Source organism: Phyllobates terribilis, unplaced genomic scaffold (genome assembly GCF_046119375.1).
Source record: "Phyllobates terribilis strain yellow unplaced genomic scaffold, ASM4611937v1 Scaffold_1__5_contigs__length_1240528914, whole genome shotgun sequence".
Taxonomy (NCBI): Eukaryota; Metazoa; Chordata; class Amphibia; order Anura; family Dendrobatidae; genus Phyllobates; species Phyllobates terribilis.
In genome coordinates, this window is record NW_027362761.1 from 407,607,441 (window position 1) to 407,630,679 (window position 23,239).

The window sequence follows — 23,239 nt, forward strand, 5'->3', positions numbered from 1 at the left end:
GCATAAGCGCCTATTATCCATTGTCTGCACACTGCTCCATTCTGCTTACAATGTGCTAAAAACAAAATAATGAGGTGATGCTTAGTATTCAGTTTGCATTATCCGCCATGTAGAGGAAGCAGGCTTTTTAAAAAGTTATAGTATCTGACACTTAGGCACAGTTTCTAGCAACATGTTTTGACTCTGATTAGAATTTTGTGAGCCGGAATATCCATTCTGTGCAAAGTGATTATTGCCTTCTGTATCAATTTCTAAACTGTATTCGGTTATGATGTGTGCTGTATGCCAGTACATTTGGAACAGTTTTTTGGCATGCTCTTTCCCAGATTATAAAAAGGTGCTGACAAATCTCCTGGCATCTAGTTGGATAGCCAATAAAAATATATTCTTATACTAACTGAAGAACAGCAATATTTGTAAAATACATTGAAATGTATTTGTACAAGCAAAATAGTGCTCTAGCTTCTGTTACAGATATGTTGTCTTGGATTAGAGCTCTTCAGAGAATGAGATCATCTTTCTGTGTGTCTATCTGGCTATCTATCCTACTCAGTTATAGTAAGCATTAGGTAGAATAATTACGGTTTACTGTATATAGCATCATATATTGCACAGCTTTTAGAATTAGGCAGAGTTCACAGCACGTTTTACACTAATTTCAGTAGCTTCATCGGGGTTTACGTCTAAATCCCAGCTAAACAGAATTTGGGTGTATGGGCTGACAGGGCGATTGACCATAATAATGCAGATGGAGTCACAGTGTGCTCTGTCGTACTTAATTTTCGGCCGTATATGCCTAGTTGAAACTGGTTGCAAGACATGGTCTACTACATCTTGGTGCCCACCTGTAGCATCGGCATCTCTGCCTCCTGCCGGGCAGAACGCCGTTCCCCTCACCGCCGCGGTCCAGGTCTGGCGTCTTCCCGCTCCCTTGCTGCTGTGGCGCGCACTGCGTGCAGCTTCCCGGGCACTGTGCTTAGGGCGCGCGCTCCCTCCCTCTTAAAGGGGCCACGTGCGCCGTCCTATAGAGTCCCTGGCCAATGGCCGGAGGACTTCCCCTATATAAGGCATCTCCTCCAAAATGGAGGTGCCTGTGCAAGGTTGTTGTTCGGTGTGCTAAACACTTCCTCCAGCCCTCAAGTCCCGCTGCCTGTCAGTCCTGCCTGCCAGTCTGTCTGTCAGTCCAGCCCTCCAGCCTGTCTAACAGTTCTGTCCTCTAGTCTGTCCACAGTTGTGCCCGCCAGCCTGCTTACCTGGAGCACCTGCCTGTAACCTGCCGTGCCCGCCAACCTGTTTACCTGGAGCACCTGCCTGTAACCTGCCGTGCCCGCCAGCCTGCTTACCTGGAGTAACTGCCTGTAACCTGCTGTGCCCGCCAGTCTGCCTACCTGGAGCACCTGCCTGTTACCAGTCGTGCCCGCCAGCCTGCCTACCCGGAGCACCTGCCAGTTACCTGCCGTGATAGCCTGCTTGCCTACCCGGAGCTCCCGTCTGGCTATCTGCCGAACCAGCCTGCTTATCTAGCCGGACCACCCGTCAGCCTTCCTGCCATGCTCATCCGCTGTACCGGTCAGTTCCTGCCATCTGACCTATAGGAGTCACCTGCTCTCACGCAAGGTCGGTCCCAGAGTGGCACCTGGTCCACCTGCCCGGTCCCTCCCTGGTCCACGGAGTCGACTAAGCCGCCGTGTGACCTTGGTCGGGCCGAGTAGGCACTTAGTCACGCCTCTCTGGTCCCTCCTTGCACCAAAGCACAGAGGTTCCACCACCCGGAGGAGCCTCTACATATCATTGACCCCACCAAAGTGATCACTGTGGGTCTGTTTGACCTGTCTCATCTTCCACCCGGTAAGACCTTTGCAGCGGTTCCGGATCGTAAGAAGGTTCTACTCTGGGGCCATTCATCCAAACTAGCCGGTCATGCTGGGCAGAGGAAGACCTTTCTGCTCATCGCCCGACATTACTGGTGGCCTTCCCTGCGCAAGGATGTTGCGGACTTTGTCGCGGCTTGTCCCTCCTGTGCCCGTAACAAGGTTCCCAGGCACCTTCCATCCGGCCGTCTCCTTTCTCTCCCCGTGCCTTCTGCTCCGTGGCAACACATTGCTTTGGACTTCATTACGGATCTCCCTGTTTCTGCCGGTTGTACTGTCATTTGGGTGGTCGCTGACCGCTTTTCTAAAATGGCCCACTTCATCCCTCTGCCTGGTCTTCCGTCTGCATCTGTGCTGGCTAAGGACTTCATCCATCACATCTTTCGTCTTCATGGCCTACCCCTCCACATTGTATCTGATCACTGGCTTCAGTTCACTTCGCGCTTCTGGAGAGCTACGTGTAAGCTGCTGGATGTCTCCTTGGATTTCTCCTCTGCTTATCATCCTCAATCCAAGGGTCAAGTGGAACATATCAACCAGGTCCTTACCAGCTTTCTTCGGCACTTTGTCAACGCTCACCATAACGATTGGGTTGAGCTCCTGCCCTGGGCCGAGTTCTCCTATAACAACCATGAGAGTGAGTCGTCTTCTAAATCTCCGTTCTTTGTGGTCTATGGGCAACACCCCCGGATTCCGTTTCCCGTCTCCTCTTCAGTGGACAATCCTGCCACGGAGTCTCTGGTCAGCGAATTTTGAGCTATTTGGGAAGACACTAGATCTGCGCTTCATCAGTCCTCCGAGCGGATGAAGAAGCATGCTGATAAGAGACGTCTGGATCCGCCTCAGTTCTGTCCGGGAGACAAGGTCTGGCTTTCCTCCAAATATGTTAATCTCAAGACACCTTCCTATAAGTTGAGTCCACGGTTCATCGGTCCGTTCGAGGTTCTGAGCCAAATCAATCCCGTGGCTTACAAGCTGAAACTCCCGGTCATCTTACGGATTCCCAACTCTTTTCATGTATCCCTCCTCAAACCTGTTGTCCTTAATTCTTTCTCTGACGACCCAGTTATCGCTCCAGCTCCAGTCTCTGCTGAGGACGTCTTTGAGGTAGAAAACATTTTGGCTACCAAGAGGGTAAGAGGAAAGACTTTCTTTCTTGTGGATTGGAAGGGGTTTGGCCCTGAGGAGAGGTCTTGGGAATCCAGGGAGAACATTCATGCCCCTCATCTTCTTAAAAAATTTCTTGCGGGCCTAAAGAAGAGGGGGCGTAAAGGAGGGGGTACTGTAGCATCAGCGTCTCTGCCTTCTGCCGGGCAGAGACACCGTTCCCCTCACCGCCACGTTCCAGGTCCGGCGTCTTCCCGCTCCCATGCTGCTGTGGCGCGCACCGCGCGCAGCTTCCCGGGCCCTGTGCTTAGGGTGCGTGCGTGCGCTCCCTCCCTCTTAAAGGGGCCGCGCGCGCCGTCCTATAGAGTCCCCGGCCAATGGCCGGAGGACTTCCCCTATATAAGGCACCTCCTCCAAAATGGAGGTGCCTGTGCAAGGTTGTTGTTCCGTGTGCTAAACACTTACTCCAGCCCTCAGGTCCCACTGCCTGTCAGTCTGTCTGTCAGTCCAGCCCTCCAGCCTGTCTAACAGTTCTGTCCTCCAGTCTGTCCACAGTTGTGCCCGCCAGCCTGCTTACCTGGAGCACCTGCCTGTAACCTGCCGTGCCCGCCAGCCTGCTTACCTGGAGCACCTGCCTGTAACCTGCCGTGCCCGCCAGTCTGCCTACCTGGAGCACCTGCCTGTTACCAGTTGTGCCCGCCAGCCTGCCTACCTGGAGCACCTGCCAGTTACCTGCCGTGATAGCCTGCTTGCCTACCCGGAGCACCCGTCTGGCTATCTACCAAACCAGCCTGCTTATCTACCCCGACCACCCGTCAGCCTTCCTGCCGTGCTCATCCGCTGTACCTGTCAGTTCCTGCCATCTGACCCGTGGGAGTCACCTGCTCTCACACAAGGTCGGTCCCAGAGTGGCACCTGGTCCACCTGCCCGGTCCCTCCCTGGTTCACGGAGTCGACTAAGCCGCCGTGTGACCTTGGTCGGGCCGAGTAGGCACTTAGTCACGCCTCTCTGGTCCCTCCTTGCACCAAAGCACAGAGGTTCCACCACCTGAACCCGTAACACCGCCTAATATATGTTACATCTGTCTCTAAAAGTATCTACCTGAGCAGAGTTATGATTCCTGCTGTTAACTATTTAGATGCTGCTGTTATTCTCTTGACAACGTTTTTTAAATGGAACGGTTGACAGTGTGCTTGTGAAAACACCGGCTCTGAGGCATGATTGGGGCACTGATGGCCAGGGGCTGCTGGAGTGCCCTGTTACAGTGCCATGTTAGAGCCACATTGGTGCTCCTACGAAATTCAGCCACAGACTTATTTTTAATTTATTTTACTAGCTTATATAGTGCCATTAATTCCACAGTGTTTTACAGACATCATAATCTAAATTCCCTATCAGTATGACTTTGAAGTGTGGAGGGAAACCAAAGCATTTGTCGGAAACCCATGCAAAGATGGGAAGAACAATCAAACTTCTTGCAGATGTCTTCCTTGGTGGGATTTGAACCCAGGACCACAGTGCTGCAAGGCTACAGTGCTAACCACTGAGCCACTGTGCTGCCCACAGGAGACCACAATTTACACAATATACTGCAATGCTGTAGTATTTCAGTATATAGTATAAGCAATCAGATGATCATAAGTTCAAGTCCTCTAAGAGGACTAAAGAATAAAGTAAACAATTATATTTTTAAAAATATAAAAAAATATATAACATTTTAATCGCTCTCTTCTTCTCCCATTAAAAGAAATAACACAAATGAACATATTTGGTATCTCATCATGCATAAAAGTCTGATATATCAAAATATAAAATGAATTAACTCATATGATAATTTCTGTAAAGAGAAAAAAAATCAAAACTAGAGATTTTTCTTGGTCACGACACCTCCCTAAAAATAATCCAGCGAAAACAGGTAACGCACATATCCCAAATAGGAGTCAATAAAACTGTAAGTTCGCCACTCAAAAAAGAAGCCCTCACATAGGTCCATTGACAGAAAAGTAAAAATGTTACAGGTCTCTGGAAATTATACCATGAATCAAAATTTTTCTTTTAAAACCATCTGAATTTTTTTTTCCTCACTTGAATAAAAAAAAAAAACCTTTGGAGGTTTGGTATTGCCCTAATTATACTTACCATGAAAATCCTGTTTCCAAGTCGTTTTTACCATAAAATTAATACTTTTAAAAACAAAACCAAAAAATAATGGAAACATTGCATTTTTTTTACCATTTCATTCCACTTGGAATTTTTTTTCCTGTTTTTCATTACATTGTATGGTGAAATAATACCAACAATAGTCCATTAATCAAAATGAGCAATAATAAAGAGCCTAGACTTGTCACAATATCTTAATAAACCCAACAGGAAACTATTGTAGTATAATGTCTATGTTTAAAAATATGATTTTCATTATGAACAACTAAAATATCTTACAAATCAAAAGGTGGCTCCTGATGAAGATCGGCGAAGCGCATATTGAGGTGCAGGATATTTTTACTGTTAGTCCTGTGAGTTACCTCTCTACTAGCTCTTCTGAAAGTATCTATCTACAGGGATCTTTATTAGAACTTATCGATTTCATCTTGCAGCATGACATGTTGTGAGTTTTCTCTTCTCCGTTGAGATATATATGTTTACAGTGTTATACAGGCACAGGTCACTTGTTGTTTTATATTTGATCATTGTGACTTACGTTAATACTTATTATGTATACACTATTGATTTCTATGATGTTTTAATTGTTCACAATTAAACCGTATATTTCAACATACAGATCTTGGAGGAAGGGGAGGAAAAAATGCAAAAGTAAAGCAAAGATTGGCTGTGAAGGCAAGGGGTTAATGAGTAGTTCATGAAATGACATTCTATTGTAGGACTAAATGTTATTACAAGGTTTATCATTTTTAAGACTATAAGTTTGTGTTTACAGTTCAACCTTGTGGTTCGGAGAAAGAAAAACACAGTATCATTAGGCAGCAAATTCAACGTAGACTTATTATGCTTTGTATTTTTCGCACCAGTTTTTCAGACTAGAATCATGTATTTTATTAGCCGTAAATAGTGCAGTATACACGAGGACACATTGAACATCCTTGTGTACAAGAGGAGCCAAAAGAATCTTTCTCATGGTGTTGTTTAGACATAATCTTATTGTTTCTTGCAGTTAATGACCTCCTCCACATTGCTTATCTTTTCTACTTTTTTCCTTACATAGGCTAGTAGAGTCCTTCGGACAGTCCCTCTATTGGCAGCTTGTCTTCCAGAAGAAAAATGTAAGGTCTTAATTGGCCGCCGTTTTGGAGAAGAAAGGTAAAAGTACAATTTCCATTCTTAGCGGGTCACAGGTTGTCTTTTATTTTTGTTGGAATACACAATATTTTATAATGCTGTAAATAATTATACTGATAGCGAAAAAGAATGATTTCTAAAACTTTAAATCCATATTAGTTTTTTTTATTAGTTTCACATTTGGATTGCTTGCTTTACAATGTGAAAATGTGATTTCTGGTTTCAGTAAACTATTGTCATCAGGTTTAATTCAGTGTAAAACAACCTCAAAATGTGCCCAAAAAGGGCATTTACACTGCAAGATAATTGTGAATGAACGTTGTTAAAAATATTCTTTTTACAATTATGTTGTGTGTAAACAGGCTGCCGATCATCCAATGAACGAGCAAAACACACATTCATCAGGTGAAATGATCTTTTATGCTGCACAAAAAAAGTAGATATTTTTTTCTAAATAAAAAATGCCGTGTGGCGGTAAATTAAAGTGAATCTGTCACCTCCTGGGAGTTATCAGACCTCTCCTATGGGCATACAGGTTATAGAAAAGTAAATCTATACATACCTGTATGGCCCATAGTAGAGGTCTGATTGCAGAGAAATGTGTTTTTATCATCTCGGTTTTGCACAGGCATGGCATCCCCCGGACGACAAGAAATCCCCGCTTATCTTCTTAGTAATCCCTGAAATCCCCGTCTATGTGTTTATTTGCCATATTCCCCCCCTCCCCTGCACATCACAGGGCCCTGTGACGTGCACTGTGCTCCCTGACCTCCCGGGCATGCGCAAAGCGCCGCTCACATAGAGCGCACTTTGTTTCCTCCCTGCCCCGTTTCTCCGTGCACTGCGCCGCAGGGTTCTATTGTGCAGGCAAGTCAGTGACTCCGGCGCCTGCGCAATAGAACCCTGTGGTGCAGTGCACAGACATACGGGGCCGGGAGGAAACAAAGCGATCTCTATGTGAGCGGTGCTTTGCGCATGCCCGGGAAGTGAGGGAGCACAGTGCACGTCACAGGGCCCTGTGACGTGCAGGGGAGGGGGGGAATATGGTAAATAAACACATAGGTGGGAATTACTAAGAAGATAGGCTTGGATTTTTTGGCGTCCAGGGGACGCTAAGCCTGTCCAAAACTGTATTGATAAAAACACATTTCTCTGCAATCAAACCTTTACTATGGGCCATACAGGTATGTATAGATTTACTTTTCTATAACCTGTATGCCCATAGTAGAGGTCTGATATTTCCCAGGGGGTGACAGATTCCCTTTAACACTGCACTTCACCCTGAAAACACCATCCCCACCGTCAAACATGGTGGTGGCAGAATCATGCTGTGGGTGTGATTTTGTTTGGCAGTGACAGAGAAGCTAGTCAGAGTTGATGGGATGATGGATTGAGCTAAATGCAGGGCAATACTGGAGGAAAACCTGTTAGATGCTGCAGAAAACTTGAGACTGAGGCATAGGTTCACCTTCCAGCGGAACACCGACCCTAAACATACAGCAAAAGCTACAATAGAATGGTTTCGATCAAAACATATTCATGCTTTTAGGAGAATGGTGCGATTCACATGACTGAAAATTTAAAGGGAATCTGCCACCAGGTTTTTGAGTCCTCATCTGAGAGCAGCATGATGTAGGCAAAGAAAGCCTGAACCCAATCATGTATCACTTAGTTTACTGGGTACAGCTGTTGGGACACAATCAGAGTTCTTAGATGCAAGATAAAGCAGTGCTCAGAAAACTAACCCCACCCACACCACAGCTCGCTCTGTACATTGTATATCGACAGTGAGCTGCTTATCACAGAAGAGGTGTGTGGTTGGTCTAGCAGGCATGTCAGACCTAGTCCTAGTAATGATAATCACCTGGTGATAAAACCTTCATTGTAAGTAAATAACAGCACACCCCTTGATAAGTGACGTATCCCTGAAATCATTGTTTTAACCCCTACCTCATGCTGTCGTCAGATTACATAGAAAAAACCTGCTGATGGATTCCCTTTAATGGGGTATCCAAGATCAAAATGTTTTTGAGGGTCTGACTCTCAATCAATAGCTTCTTCTGCTCCATTTACCTGCACACCAATCTAAATAGTAGCAAGAATGCTGCAATTTGTATTATTCACTTCAGTAGAGCAACGATGCAATACCCAGGTCACCTGCCACTATGTTGAAGGTGTGCAGATAAATGGGGCAGAAGACATTGCTGTGCTCTCCATCAACAGCTGATCAATCATCAGAGGGCCGAGATTCAAAACCCCTCATATTGGATATTGATGGTCTTTCCTAAGCATAGGCCATTAGTAATCTGATCCCGGAGAACTCCATGAATGACAGCGTGATTTCAGTAATATGCGGAGGGCACATTTACTGCTAGTTATTTAGTATTTTTGTTTGTGTTGGAAAAAGTGGCAAGGGTGGCATGATAAATAAGCTGGCATATTGATAAATATCCCCCAGCCCTATGTTCTATGGATTGTAACAGAACATTTGAAGCTCCTTTAGAAGATTAATGAGTGTGTAAAACAGACAATGTGTAAGAAGAATAGCTGTCTGCAAAAAATGGATTTCAGTTAAACGCTTATACGCTTATAGAGATAAATTCCTCCTTATAATTTATACCAGCTCCTTTCCTTTCTGGATATGGGGTATGTTTCCTTGGAGGACACACTGAAGCCTCTCAGAACCTGCCAGTGGCTCTGGCTTATCATTAAAAAGAACATTTCTAAAGGTTTCAAATGCCAAATTGCAATGTGAAGCAGGTTGTCTCCATAAATAATGTGAATTTTGAATCCTAGAAACAACAGACCCAAGAGCTATTGTTAATTATTGGCTGCTTAATTGCTAATTAACAGTGTGAGGGTCAGTTATTGCCTTAAGCTTAAAACATGCATGGAATGCTAGAAACCTTAATTAAAATGGCTTCCATGCGTAATTAACACCATAGACAAGAGAAAACATCTATAATAGATAGTAAAGTGATGGCGCATTGCTAGTACAAACCATCTCTGTATAGGTGGGAGTCCGACCTGTGAGGCCCTCTTTGATCCTGAGGATGAAGAGGGCACAACGCTGGTATATTGATGCATCCCCTGAACAGATTTTCCTTGCAAAGTGGTCAGAAGGTTTTTCCTCTGTAATCTGTGGGCGCCATGATGTAGGGGTAGAGACCCTGATTCCAAGGAAGTGCCACGTACTGGGCTGTGTTTTGTTGTTTCAATTCAGTGTTTTATCAGCAGGAGATCATCACTACAGGACAAGCTGCCTCATGCCTCCTAGTCCAACCACACCCCAGCACTGAATAGCAGCTCTCTGTCACTATACAATGTACACAGAAAGCTGTGGTGGGGATGGGGTTACAAGCTCAACATTCTATACTAAATCTGCAACAGATAAAATTGTTTTTCTATCATAACTGCTGCACCCAGTAAACTAAGTGATACATCACTGGAATCAAGGAGTTGGGTCCTACCTCATGCTGTCAGATTCCATAGCAAAAGTCTGCTGACATATTCCCTTTAATTAAAGTATTTATATAGATCAATAAAGGAGAACACCGAGAATAAAAAGTGCATGTTGTATAGATAATACTGTACTACTAATATGGTGCATCTAGTATTGGTGGAGTCACAATGTCCAACCCTTACTGCGACTATAGGTACACATGCTGGTGATGGAGCACAGGCCACGAACTTAAGTCTACTGTGATTTCTTTTGTAACATAACCTTAACCCCTTCATGACCGGAGCATTTTCTGCTTTTGTTTTTTGCTCCCCTTCTTCCCAGAGCCATAACTTTTTATTTTTTGTTCAATATGGCCATGTGAGGACAAGTTGTACTTTTAAATACCATCATTGGTTTTACCATATCATGTACTGGAAAATGGGAAAAAAATACAAGTGTGGTGAAATTGCAAAAAAAATGCAATTCCACAGTTGTTTATTTTATTTTTTTTTACGACATTCACTGAATGCTAAAACTGACTTTCCATTCTAATTCTCCAGGTCATTACAAGTTCGTAGACACCAAACATGTATAGTTTCTTTTTTATTTAAGTGGTGGAAAAAAATTCCAAAGTTTGCTAAAAAAAAAAAAAAATGGCGCCATTTTCCGAGACCCGTAGCGTCTCCATTTTTTGGGATCTGGGGCCGGGTGAGGGCTTCTTTTTTGCGCGCCGGGTTGACGTTTTTATGGATACCATTTTGGGGTAGATCCGATGTTTTGATCGCCCGTTATTGCATTTTATTGCAATGTTGCGGTGACCAAAAAAACTTAATTCTGGTGTTTGGAATTTTTTTCTCGTTACACCGTTTACCGATTGGATTAATTCTTTTTATATTGATAGATCGGGCGATTCTGAACGCGGTGATACCAAATATGTGTATGTGGGGTTTATTTTTTATTATTTTATTTTGAATGGGGCTAAAGGGGGGTGATTTAAACGTTTATATTTTTTAAATATTTTTAAAAACATTTTTTTTACACTTTTTGCTTGCTTCAATAGTCTTTATAGGAGACTTGAAGCAGCAATTACCTGATCGCCTCTGCTACATAGAGGCGATGAGCAGATCGCCTCTTTGTAGTAGAAATGCTCCTGTGCTATGAGCGCCGACCACTAGATGGCGATCATAGCAATCTTTACATGAGAACCACAGGGGTCTGATGCAGACCCCGGGTTGTCATGCCCACGCATCGGTGACCCGCGATCACGTGACGGGGTCACCGATGGGCGGGGTAAGTGACGCTCTTCTGGCGGGGTAAGTGACGCTCTTCCTGCGCAGCGCTGTTAAATGCTGCTGTCAGAGATTGACAGCGGCATTTAACTGGTTAACAGACGCGGATGGATCGCGATTCCACCCGCGGCTGTTGCGGGCACATGTCAGCTGTACGAATCAGCTGACATGTGCCCAGTTCAGTGCGGTCTCAGCGCCGGAGCCCGCGCTGAACAGGGGGTACCAACGTGGTGCTTACTATTACGTACCACATCGGAAAGGGGTTAATAGAGGCTCTTTGGTAGTACAGTCATGGGATGCTAATTCACTAAGAATGTCACTTAGACTTGTGAAAATGCTAACTAGAGGAGATTATTAACTATAAATGTGTTAAAAGGTTATCTTTTTCTCGATTTTTCTTAAAGGTTTTCTATAGTTGTAATGTTGAACTTAAAGAGAGTCTGTCAGCTGCATTTCAACCGCCAGTATTTATATGTACATGTAGCTCTTTCAAAGACAAGTCCAGCAATATTTTTTCATGCCTAGTCCATCACTCAATTACTGAGAAATCAGTGTGTGAATTGTAATGCAAATGAGGCTATAGATCTAAAGCCTCTGTCACTCCAGCTCAATTCCCTGACAAATTCCACCTTCTGCTTGACTAACTGCCTCTATAATTAGTGACTTCAGGAAAAAGAAGTTGTCAGTCAAGCGGGAGGAGGCGGCGCTGGGCAGGGAATAGAGCTGGAGTGACAGAGGCTTCAGATCTACAGAATCATTTGCAATTCAAATTCTGATTTCTCAGTTGCGGAGCACGTACTGGCCATATAAAGGTATTACTAGACTTCTCTTTGAAAGCTCTTCATGTGCAAAAATAGTTTAAGGGGTGAAATCCTGCTGACCGATTCCCTTTAAACAACTTTAGCTCAAGTATACATGTAAAATGTATTATAATTATAGAGCCAAAAACTTATGTCACTTTATCCGTTTTTTATTGAATATACTACGGTATTCCTTCCTTTCTGATTTCTTTTTCTACTTTACTAAAATGCCCAACAAATCATGTGCATATCACTAAGTGGCAACATATTTTGATAAATTGGTTAATCTTTTTTTTCTGACTACTTTTCTCTGTACAGAAGCATGGGTAAATGTTAGCTACTTACCCTTCAGGGATTTTCCCATGAACCAAGAACATTTTAATAAATAGATCTTGGAATAATAATAAGTTCCACAGTTGGATGTGGTAAATAAAAATGTTCCCGTGCTGAGATAATCTTATAAATGTGCCCCTGCTGTGTACTGTGTAATGGCTGTGTCTGACCGTACAGGAACATGGTCTGATCTTACCACATCTCCTGGGCAGGGGAGAAAGCAAAAGACTATACAGACATTACAGCATAGAATCGCAGCTTATTCTTTTTGCGAGGCAAAACGTTTCCCTGTTTAAAAAAGGCAGCAAATGTTTTACCTCACAGTAAGAATCAGCTGTGATCCCATACTGTCCTGTCTGTATACTCTTTTGCTTCCTAACCTGTCCAGGAGATGTGGTTTGATCAGACCATGTTCCTGCACGGTCAGACACAGCCATTACACAGTACACAGCAGGGGCACATTTATAAGATTATCTCAGCACAGGGACATTTTATTTAAACACATCCAATTGTGGAACTTATTATTCCAAGATCTATTGATTAAAATGTATTTTCTTTGTAGGACAACCCCTTTAAGTCAGTAACAGCACACTATGGGGCCAGAGCCACACAATTGCAACCAGGGGTATACGAGTATGGCCATACACATCAACCAATGTTTTGCCCCAAATTGTCAAGAGAGAGCTCCATTTATTAGTAGTCACAACTGTATTCCTCTCACCTCTAAGGGTATGTGCACACGACATCTTTTTTGCTGTTTTTTGTGCAATTTGCAACAACTTTGCTGCCGGAATTTTATTTTTTGCATTACTTGCGCAATAATGAGCGGCTTCCAAGCGGAAACCCACTGAAGATTAGTCAGGTCACTTTTTTTAACCATTATCAAAGCCTGAAATTATAAAAAGAAGCTCAAAAAGACTGAACATATGTACTGCAGGACGTTTTGACATTGCAGTGCATTTGTTGATTCTTTTTAGCATTTATTAAGTGCTTTTCTCTTGTGGGTTTCAGAACCTGCCTGAAAAAGACTTTGTGTGTGACGCGCCCCTGGGCCTGAGTCGCGCAGCGTTGCGCACGCGGGAGCCTACCCGGAGCCGGATCAGATGGGGGGTAGTAGTCTCGTGGCGGTGACCCGGTCCGTGCCCAGGGAGTCAGACTAAGTGGCAGTCTATTAGCAGTGGATGGTGGATGACTACGCCACCCGTTGAATGCAGCTATGGAGCTGCCGCTGCAGGGCAGACCGCTGAGGCCGGTGGAAGGATGGTGCAGCGTGGATGGTATAACCCCCAACGGGAGGGGTATGGCCTCAGGGCAGCCGACGTGGATGATGGGGGTAGCAGGAACCACTCAGAGACGATGCGGTGTAGTTCAGGGTCTTTACTGGTGACAAAGATAGACCCTCCCGGAGTACTTGCTAGCAATCGGGGCCTGGTCAGTCCTTGAGCAGATGGGATCTCCCCTGGCCAGGCGGAGTTGTAGGCCTTCCCAACTAACTGTACTCTTCTGGCTACCTTGCTAGAGGCGGGTAAAAGTAGCCCACGTCCCTGAGTGTACCGTGTGGTGCTCACCCGTATGGCCGGTGACTCGGGGCCTTCTAATGGCTTCCGCTCCACGATGGCGGTGCTGGTCCCACGCGTGTGACCGTGCCTTCGGGTTTCTGGGCCAGAGGACCTGCAATCCCCTGCCGGTCGGTTTCTGCTGCTGGGTAGAGATTAGCCCCCACAGCCTCGGACTCCGGGTCCGGTGATACTTCTCAGTCAGGGCGAGCTCTGCAGCTGCCAGCCCCTGACTCCTTGTAGCACTGTTCCCACAGAGCTCCTGATGTTCTTTTCCTATATCTGCTTCTCTGTCTCTACTTCTTCTCTACTCACTAACCCTGCCTCAGCCCTAGGTTTATATAGGGGAAGTTCTTCCCCTCCCAGGACTGGGCAGGAGGTGTGGCATGCATAGGATCCCTGACTAAGAGACCTCCCACCTGCTCTCAGACGTAATATCTCTATCACTGTGGCAACCAGACCCCTGGGGTGTCACATTCCCCCCTAGTGAAATTTAGTACTCCGGGACTAAACATATTTTTGGAAAAACATAACAAGGTATAAACAATAATAGTACAATAAGAAAAACATATAAAGATGGTCACGGCGTGTCCGCAACCGGGTGCAGTTTTTGAAGAAAAGCAACGTGTCCATTTCACCAAAACAGGGAGACGTAACCAGGTAGGGGTCTGTCCTACCCCGAGTCCTTAACAGTCTTTAGTCCGTCCTGGGTTACGCTCCAACTATGTACACAGGATTCCCGGTAAATCCACCAAAGACTCCTATAAACAACTAGAAACACATAATTATACACAAGCAACAAGAAAAACAGGTAACCACAAATAAAACAATTTATACACTTCAAATCCTCCAACGTGCGGGTAACTGGCCTCTAGTGGCCCTAGTGGACCTACGGAGCTGACTGTCTAGCCCTGAACTACAGGGTGTAGGAGCTGTCAAGGGTAAACTGGGCAGCTGTCTACCGGCTCCTTGGCTCACTAGGGGTACGGCAGGCTCACTATAAGCAGAGGGTTGATCCTCCTGTTCTGCTTGTGTGGAGTCTTCTGCCTCCTGGACTGGCTGCTCTTCCAGCTCTACCTGTCGCTCCGTAGGTGCTTGGGATGCTGGTTGGAGGAAGGTGAGTACGGGTACCACAGCTGCGCCATTGACTTGAGTCCAAGACCGAGGGAAGTCTCCGAGCACAGTACTAACCATGTCTTCCCTTTCCTCTACGGGTCGAGGGTCTTCTTGTTCCTCTTCAGGGTTCCGTAGCTGTTCGGGACACTTCTTCAGGTGATCCCGGGATACAATGGTCGTGGTTTCCCCTCTGTCTTTACTGATGGTACAGACCTTTGTGTTGTCGTGGCTTGAGGGCAGTACGGTGTACGGGTCCTTCTCCCACTGGTCGTCCAACTTGTGGAGCCGTCTTTTTCTCTTCAAGACCTGCTCTCCGGGTACCAGGGGAACAGCGGGAGCATACTGGTTGTAAGTTTTCTCTTGTCTTTCCCTAGCCTGACAGAGACTTCGCTCCACACTCTCCTGTACTCTCCGGTACTGCTGCTGCCTCTCTGTGTCCCAGTCTGCTTCTGGTGAAGTGTCCTCGGGTGTCAGGACTCCCATTTCCAGGTCAACAGGTAACTTACCAGGTCTCGCCCTCATTAGGTAAGCCGGGGTACAGTTGGTGGAACCTACCGGGATGTGGTTGTATAGGTCCACCAGATCGGGCAGCTTCTCAGGCCACAGACTGTGTTCTTCCAGGGGCAACGTTTTCAGAAGATCCATTACCACCTGGTTCATTTTCTCACAAAGTCCATTAGTTTGCGGATGATAGGGTGTTGTCCTTATCTTCCGGCAGCCATACAGAGTGCAGAATTCTTGGAAGACCTCCGCTTCAAAGGCAGGTCCCTGGTCTGTCAGCACTTGGTCCGGGTACCCGTGTGGACGGCAGAAATGCTGCTGGAAGGCTCTAGCTGCTGTTCGAGCTGTTAAGTCCTTGACGGGGACGACAACCAAGAACCGGGAGTAGTGATCCACGATGGTTAGTGCGTAGACGTAGCCACTTCTGCTTGGGGTCAGTTTTACATGATCCAAGGCTACCAGTTCCAACGGCTGCCGGGTGACGATGGACTGCAGGGGAGTCTTCTGGCTGGCACGGTCCTTCCTTCTTAGGTTGCACGGGCCACAGTCTCTGCACCACCTCTCGATGGTTCCCCTCATGCCTACCCAGTGAAACCGCTCGCGCAGCAGGAACTCCAGCTTCTTCCATCCGAAGTGGTCCAGCCCCGTCGTGGTATGCCTCCATCACCATGGCTGCGTCTCTTAGTGGCACCACTACTTGCCAGATTAGTTCATGCGTCCGGGAGTTAACCATTCTGCGGCACAACTTCCCCTTGTAAAGTAACAGTCGACTCTTCTCAGCCCATAGTTGCTTGGCTTCCTCCGGAGCGTCTGGGTCAAGGCGAGCCTCTGGCCGAGTCAGCATCTCCTTCACCAGTCGGACGGCAGGGTCACTGTCTTGCGTTTCCTCCCAGTTGTAGTGAGGCAAGGGGTTAAACGTAGCGGCTTGCTTACTCTTTACCCGATGGGAATACTGGATAGTCCCATGACGGTGGAATGCGGGGAGTTCAACTTCTTCCAGTCCCTCTGGATCTTCTCCTACGTCCGGTAGGTTTGGCATCCTGGACAGGGCGTCCGCGTTGGTATTGGAGCGTCCTGCCCGGTATTTGATTGTGAACTCGTAGTTGGACAGACGGGCCATCCATCTCTGCTCTAGGGCACCGAGTCTTGCCGTGTCCAGGTGTGTCAACGGGTTGTTATCCGTGTACACGATGAACCGGGAAGAAGCAAGGTAGTGCTTAAAGCGTTCGGTGACTGCCCACACCACTGCCAGGAACTCTAGCTTAAATGAGCTGTAATTCTCAGGGTTTCTCTCGGTGGGTCGCAGTTTTTGGCTGGCGTAAGCGATTACTCATTCTTTCCCCTGCTGGATCTGGGACAGCACGGCTCCTAGCCCGATGTTACTTGCGTCGGTGTAGAGGATAAAGGGCTGGCTGTAATCAGGGTACGCCAGGATTTCATCCCCCGTGAGGGCCATCTTCAGCTGGCGGAAGGACTCTTCTTCTAACTTCTCCCATCTGAAGGGTGGCTTCTGGTTCTTGGCCTTCCGGGACTGGCCTATCAGGAGGTCCTGCATAGGAGCTGCCTTTTTGGTGAAACCGGGGATGAATCTGCGGTAATAGCCTACCAACCCGAGGAACTGCCGCACTTCTTTTACACTGGAGGGACTTGGCCATTCCTTAATTGCGGTGATCTTATCAGGGTCGGGAGCCACTCCGTCAGCGCTCACCACGTGTCCCAGGTACTGCACCTTTGGTTTCAGGAGGTGACACTTGGAGGGTTTCACCTTTAGGCCGTAGCTTGCCAGAGCTTCGAACACTTCCGCCAGATGTTTCAGGTGGTCCTCATACGTCTTGGAATATACGATGACATCGTCCAGGTACAACAAGACCGTCTCGAAGTTTCTGTGGCCCAGACAGCACTCCATTAATCGTTGGAAGGTTCCTGGTGCGTTGCAGAGTCCGAACGGCATGCAGGTAAACTCGCTAAGTCCCATCGGGGTGGTGAATGCGGTCTTCTCCCGGTCCGCCTCTGCTACAGGAACCTGCCAGTACCCACTAGTGAGATCCAAGGTAGAGAAGAAGTTAGCAGATCTTAAAGCAGCCAAAGACTCCTCTATCCTTGGTAAGGGGTACGCATCCTTGTGTGTGATACGGTTGATTTTCCGGTAATCTACACACATCCTCATGGTGTTGTCTTTCTTTTTGACTAAGACTAGTGGAGCTGCCCAGGGGCTACAGCTATCCCTGATCACCCCAGCCTCCTTCATGTCTCTAAGCATCCCCTTGGCGTGTTGGTAGTGTGCAGGGGGTACGGGTCGATACCTCTCTTTTATGGGAGGATGGTCTCCCATAGGGATGTGGTGTTCTACCCCCTTGACTCGCCCGAAGTCTAACGGGTGTTTACTAAACACTCTCTCGTACTCTTGAACCACCCGATAGACTCCCTGTTTCTGGTGTGAGGGAGTGGAGTCAGTACCCAAATGTAGTTGCTGACACCAGTCCTCCATCGTTTTCTTAGAGCCGTTACCTTCCTCCGGGGAAGATGGAGGCAAGGGTTCTACGGACTGTATGGAATCTTGATTGATGGTATACAATTTGGCTAGCGTGGCATACCGGGGCAGGTACACTTCCCTCTTCCCGATATTTATTATGCGAACGGGCACCCTCCCATGGCGTACATTGACCACCCCCCGTGCTGTCAAAATGGTGGGCCTACTGTCTGAGTAAACTGGTTCTACCATTGCCTGGTAATCTCTACCTCTCAGACCCATAGCTGCCCGGCACCAAATCATCATTTCACTTTTTGGGGGCATGGCAATAGGGAAAGGGTCACACATTCGCACGCTACCAATCTCACCACCGGAGAGTTCTAGCTGTTGCCGTCGCATCAGTGCCCGGATCTCTTTCTGGAGCACTCGCTGCTGGCCGGAGCTGGCGTTCTTAGCAACCTGCTGTAAAAGGAAAATCACCTATGCAAGACAATTTTCAATTACATTAGTTCCTAGAGTTATCTTTGGGTGACTCTCGTGTTTGTCAATGTCTACAATGATCAGTCCCTGTGCCGCCAATTCGACTCTACCGATTTTAATGGTCACCTCTTTAAATCCAATCTGTGGCACGGGCTGACCATTGCTGGCGATGATACTCAAGTCGTCGTCAGGGTAGCGGGTGATATCCGAGTCATTCCAGTACTGCTTGAAGAGCACGTATGGGATGGTGGTGACCTGTGACCCGGTGTCCAGCAGGGCACTCATAGGAATGCCATCCAGTACCACGGGTAAGACTGGACGTCCTCCCACATATTTGTCGCGCCAGTTCGATGGGCCTGGTGTTTTTTTTCCTGGGGGTTGGCCCTCTACCCCAGGTTGTGCCAGTTTAAAGGACAGTACCTTGCCATATGTTCGGGTTGATTGCAGCGGCGGCAGATGGGTCGTCCGTCCTCGTTGTATCGGTCGCTGGGTCTTCCTCTGGCCGGTGGGGTCCTCCTTGGTCGACGCCACGGGATGTCCTCCGGTCCGGATGCCAGCTGGATCTTCCCTGGAGTGGAAACCTGTAAAGACTGCACAGTTCGGGTTAGCGCAGCAACGCTTTTAGCTAGCTCTTGGACCTGATGGTGCAGGTCTGGAGCCGGGTCATTGTTCAAAGCCTGCGCATCAGCTCCCACAGGCCCTGCCGACAAGGGCGCCGCCTCCTGGTGGTAAGTGGTAGTGGGGCATCTGTGGGTCACAACTCCACCGGGTGCCGGTTCTCGAAGCACCCGGATGGCTCTGTCCTTGAACTGTGCAAATCCCAGATGAGGGTCCTGTAAGGCCATTGCCCGCAACTGGGTTCGGTGGGCATTGCAATATAAACCCTCTATAAATTGTTCAGTCAACAGCCTGTCCTCGTCTCCCACGCCGCCAGGGTCGGTCTGCTTAATGGCTCTCAGGGCCTCTTGTAGGTTCAGGGCATAGTCCCTTATACTCTCATGTGCCCGCTGTTTGCACCCGTAGAATCTAAGCTTGATCTCGGCTGAGGTGCGGGTATCAAAGGTGTCCCTCAGCCGGGTTAGTATCCCCGCGACAGTCCTCCCCCCAGGTGGCCAGGACTTTACCTCCCTTTGGGCTGCCCCGGTTAGTTGGGCCACCAGGATGCTCACTTTTTGCTCCTCTGTGAGGGGGTACACCTGGAAGAGGCTATCCAGCTTTTCTCTAAAGTCATGCAGGGTATGGGACTCCCCTGAGTACTGGGGTAGCCAGGCTGCCCCCGGGATATAGGGCATGGTGAAAGGCATGACCGCAACAGCGGTGGCGCTGGCAGGGGTTGAAGCGGTGAAGCTCTCCTCCGTATCCGACATCCTTCTCCCCCCTAGTGGACCGTGGCCTACCTTGCGATGATCCTCTTCCGTAGGCCGCGGCTCCGCAGTGGATCGTCAGGGTTGAGGACCTTCCGTCGCGCTCCTGTGACGTCAGCGTCTGCTGGGCTCCTTCCAGGACCTTACGCAACGTCCGGACGTGAGGCGGGGCTTCAGTTCTCGCGCGCTTTCGGAGTCCACGCCCCTCTTCTTCCCGCGCGGCGTCCTCAAGATGGCGGCCAACGGCGGGAAAACTCCACGGATGGCGGGAAGAAGGCCGAAGATGGCGCCGGATGGCGGGAAAACCTCACGGATGGCGGGAAGAAGGCTGAAGATGGCGCCGGATGGCGGGAATCTTCACGGATGGCGGGAAGAAGGCTGAAGATGGCGCCGGATGGCGGGAAAACTTCACGGATGGTAAGTTTCAAAAGTCTCTTTTTCAGGCACGCAGTACCCGGTGATTGCGGGCACGAAATCCTGCCGACTACGCCAAAAGTTGACGCGCCCCTGGGCCTGAGTCGCGCAGAGTTGCGCACGCGGGAGCCTACCCGGAGCCGAATCAGATGGGGGGTAGTAATCTCGTGGCGGTGACCCGGTCCGTGCCCAGGGAGTCAGACTAAGTGGCAGTCTATTAGCAGTGGATGGTGGATGACTACGCCACCCGTTGAATGCAGCTATGGAGCTGCCGCTGCAGGGCAGACCGCTGAGGCCGGTGGAAGGATGGTGCAGCGTGGATGGTATAACCCCCAACGGGAGGGGTATGGCCTCAGGGCAGCCGACGTGGATGATGGGGGTAGCAGGAACCACTCAGAGACGATGCGGTGTAGTTCAGGGTCTTTACTGGTGACAAAGATAGACCCTCCCGGAGTACTTGCTAGCAATCGGGGCCTGGTCAGTCCTTGAGCAGATGGGATCTCCCCTGGCCAGGCGGAGTTGTAGGCCTTCCCAACTAACTGTACTCTTCTGGCTACCTTGCTAGAGGCGGGTAAAAGTAGCCCACGTCCCTGAGTGTACCGTGTGGTGCTCACCCGTACGGCCGGTGACTCGGGGCCTTCTAATGGCTTCCGCTCCACGATGGCGGTGCTGGTCCCACGCGTGTGACCGTGCCTTCGGGTTTCTGGGCCAGAGGACCTGCAATCCCCTGCCGGTCGGTTTCTGCTGCTGGGTAGAGATTAGCCCCCACAGCCTCGGACTCCGGGTCCGGTGATACTTCTCAGTCAGGGCGAGCTCTGCAGCTGCCAGCCCCTGACTCCTTGTAGCACTGTTCCCACAGAGCTCCTGATGTTCTTTTCCTATATCTGCTTCTCTGTCTCTACTTCTTCTCTACTCACTAACCCTGCCTCAGCCCTAGGTTTATATAGGGGAAGTTCTTCCCCTCCCAGGACTGGGCAGGAGGTGTGGCATGCATAGGATCCCTGACTAAGAGACCTCCCACCTGCTCTCAGAGGTAATATCTCTATCACTGTGGCAACCAGACCCCTGGGGTGTCACATGTGCACATACCCCAATAGTAAAATCTGTGTCCTCATTGCTTCCTTCACTTCCATAGTTATCATAGACGGCCTGATGAAGGAGTCATACCAACTCCGAAACGCGTTTCATGAATAAATACTTGAGTTTTCCACAATACCTCTGATCTCCCCGTTACCGGCAGCACTCATTGAGACCACGGTTCTTTTATTTTTTTAATAGTTGTCATAGATGACTCTCCTACCCTACTAGTCCCCAGAGGGACCTGACTTCCCATTCTCCCAGTACAGCAAGCTCCAACTTCAAATAGTGCTCCCCGTAGAGACACATCTAAAACTTGACCAACACTAAGGACACATGACCGTATTCTCTCCATCCGAGAAAATTGGTCCCATTATGCTATTCAGATTCTGATCAGAGTGGGATCCGATTTTCTCCTAGGTGGAGAGAAAAAAAGTTTCTCCGCCTTCTCTATTATGTCAATCAGTGGATGTCATCTGAGTGCAGACCGAATATTTTTCACGGACCCATAGATTTGAATGAGTGAGTGCCATCCAATCCTTGGAGGCAAATCTCGCATGCTACATACATGTTCACAGCCACATAGAATAACATGGGTACGAGCGATATCCGTCAAAGCCACAAATAGCACTCGTCCGATTTACACGGTGGTCTGCATGAGCCTTAAAAGTAAAGAGTTGAGAATAGTAAATGCAATCTCTACACAATACATTCTTCTCATCATTGGATCTCTTGGTGGACCAAATTTTCAGTAGCCTGAAATTAAATGTCCAAGTAGTTGCCCATAATATTGTGACATACCCCCTGATTTTTTTATTTTTACTTCCCCCCCTACCATTTTTTGCTCTCTGGAGATGTCACCGCTTCTAGAATAATATTTAGCTCATAAACCCACAGATGGAGGAGATTGGTTGCTCTTGCATACTAAAACATGAGCTGCAAGGATTTATAGCAAACAAACTGTTACAGATACCAAAGATTTGTAGTGTAGATATTTCCACCAGTCATTGTGTGGAATACGCGGGTTTCCAGAATTAACAGCCATGTGCATGTATCATCCGCTCCACGGACTCGGTTGTTGTGCCCTTTCTTTATGATTTGTTTCCAGTCTGCTAAGTAATCTGCCCTTGGTCATTTCCTTTTCTGCAAGTCTGGGATTTATTCTCTAAAATGCATAAGGAGCAGACCTCTAAGACAGAATAATTTGGCGGCTAATGTGTGAACATTTCATGTGTTGTTATTTTTTTTCCTTTAAATGATTGCAGGCAGACAGTAAACTGTGAAAGTCCATGTATCGCTATTGGACACCATATCTGTGCCATTCCTCAGGCAAACTTTCCCTGGTTTAATGGTACACTACTGAAAATGTCATTTTGTTTGTGTCTTAATAAGGCATTACAAGGTGAATGCTGCTGAGACACCATACTTCTCCCCTCTCACGCTGCTTAATTCAGGTTTCCTTCAGCTCTTTTATATATTGCAAAGACATAAAAGTTTCAGTTTCAACACAGTAGTAAAACGGCAATAGTGTCTGTTAATGCTCTAATATTCTGCTATTCCAAACTGAGATTTATATGGCATGACTGTGTTTGTACTATATTGTACTTGAAGCACAGATAAAAGGACATCTATCAAGGGAATAAGTTTAGTGCTGGAAAACAGAGGGCTGGAAGGAAGCAGGAAATATTGCGCTACAGGGATTTTTCCCCACTTTTATGTCATTTGAACAAGGGTAGACATTTGGGCTGCATTAAATTAGTGAATAGTTTTCTGCTGTCTTTTGTATATATTGCAGCATAGTAAATGTTCTATATGATGAAATAATGGCTGCAGTTCCAGCCGCCACAATGACCAAGCCACATACTATGTGATGGTACATGGCCACTCCTTTATTGGTTGCCTAACAGGTTTTCTGTTTTTACTGTAATAGAGGCTAGCTTTAATGTCTTCATGGACGGGGGCATGCAGGAATTTTCAGACGATCGGTTCCATTGTGCCCACACAGTCTTGTGCAGTACGATAAATTTACCAATGGAACCAATTTTTCCAAGACAGTCCCTCCAAACAAAACCACAGAAGGGTGTGATTTATGTAAAACTTCTACAAAGTGGCTGTTACTGGGTC

The 23,239-nt window shown here is 47.5% G+C and overlaps 1 protein-coding gene across 1 annotated transcript in view; it reads left to right on the plus strand.

The window, feature by feature from the left end:
• Positions 1–23,239, plus strand: part of DTWD2 (DTW domain containing 2) — a 302,084-nt gene that overhangs the window by 169,807 nt on the left and 109,038 nt on the right. Inside the window, exon 4 of the mRNA XM_073654944.1 lies at positions 6,200–6,294. Within this exon, the coding sequence (XP_073511045.1) occupies positions 6,200–6,294 (95 nt within the window). The remainder of the gene's footprint in view (positions 1–6,199; positions 6,295–23,239) is intronic.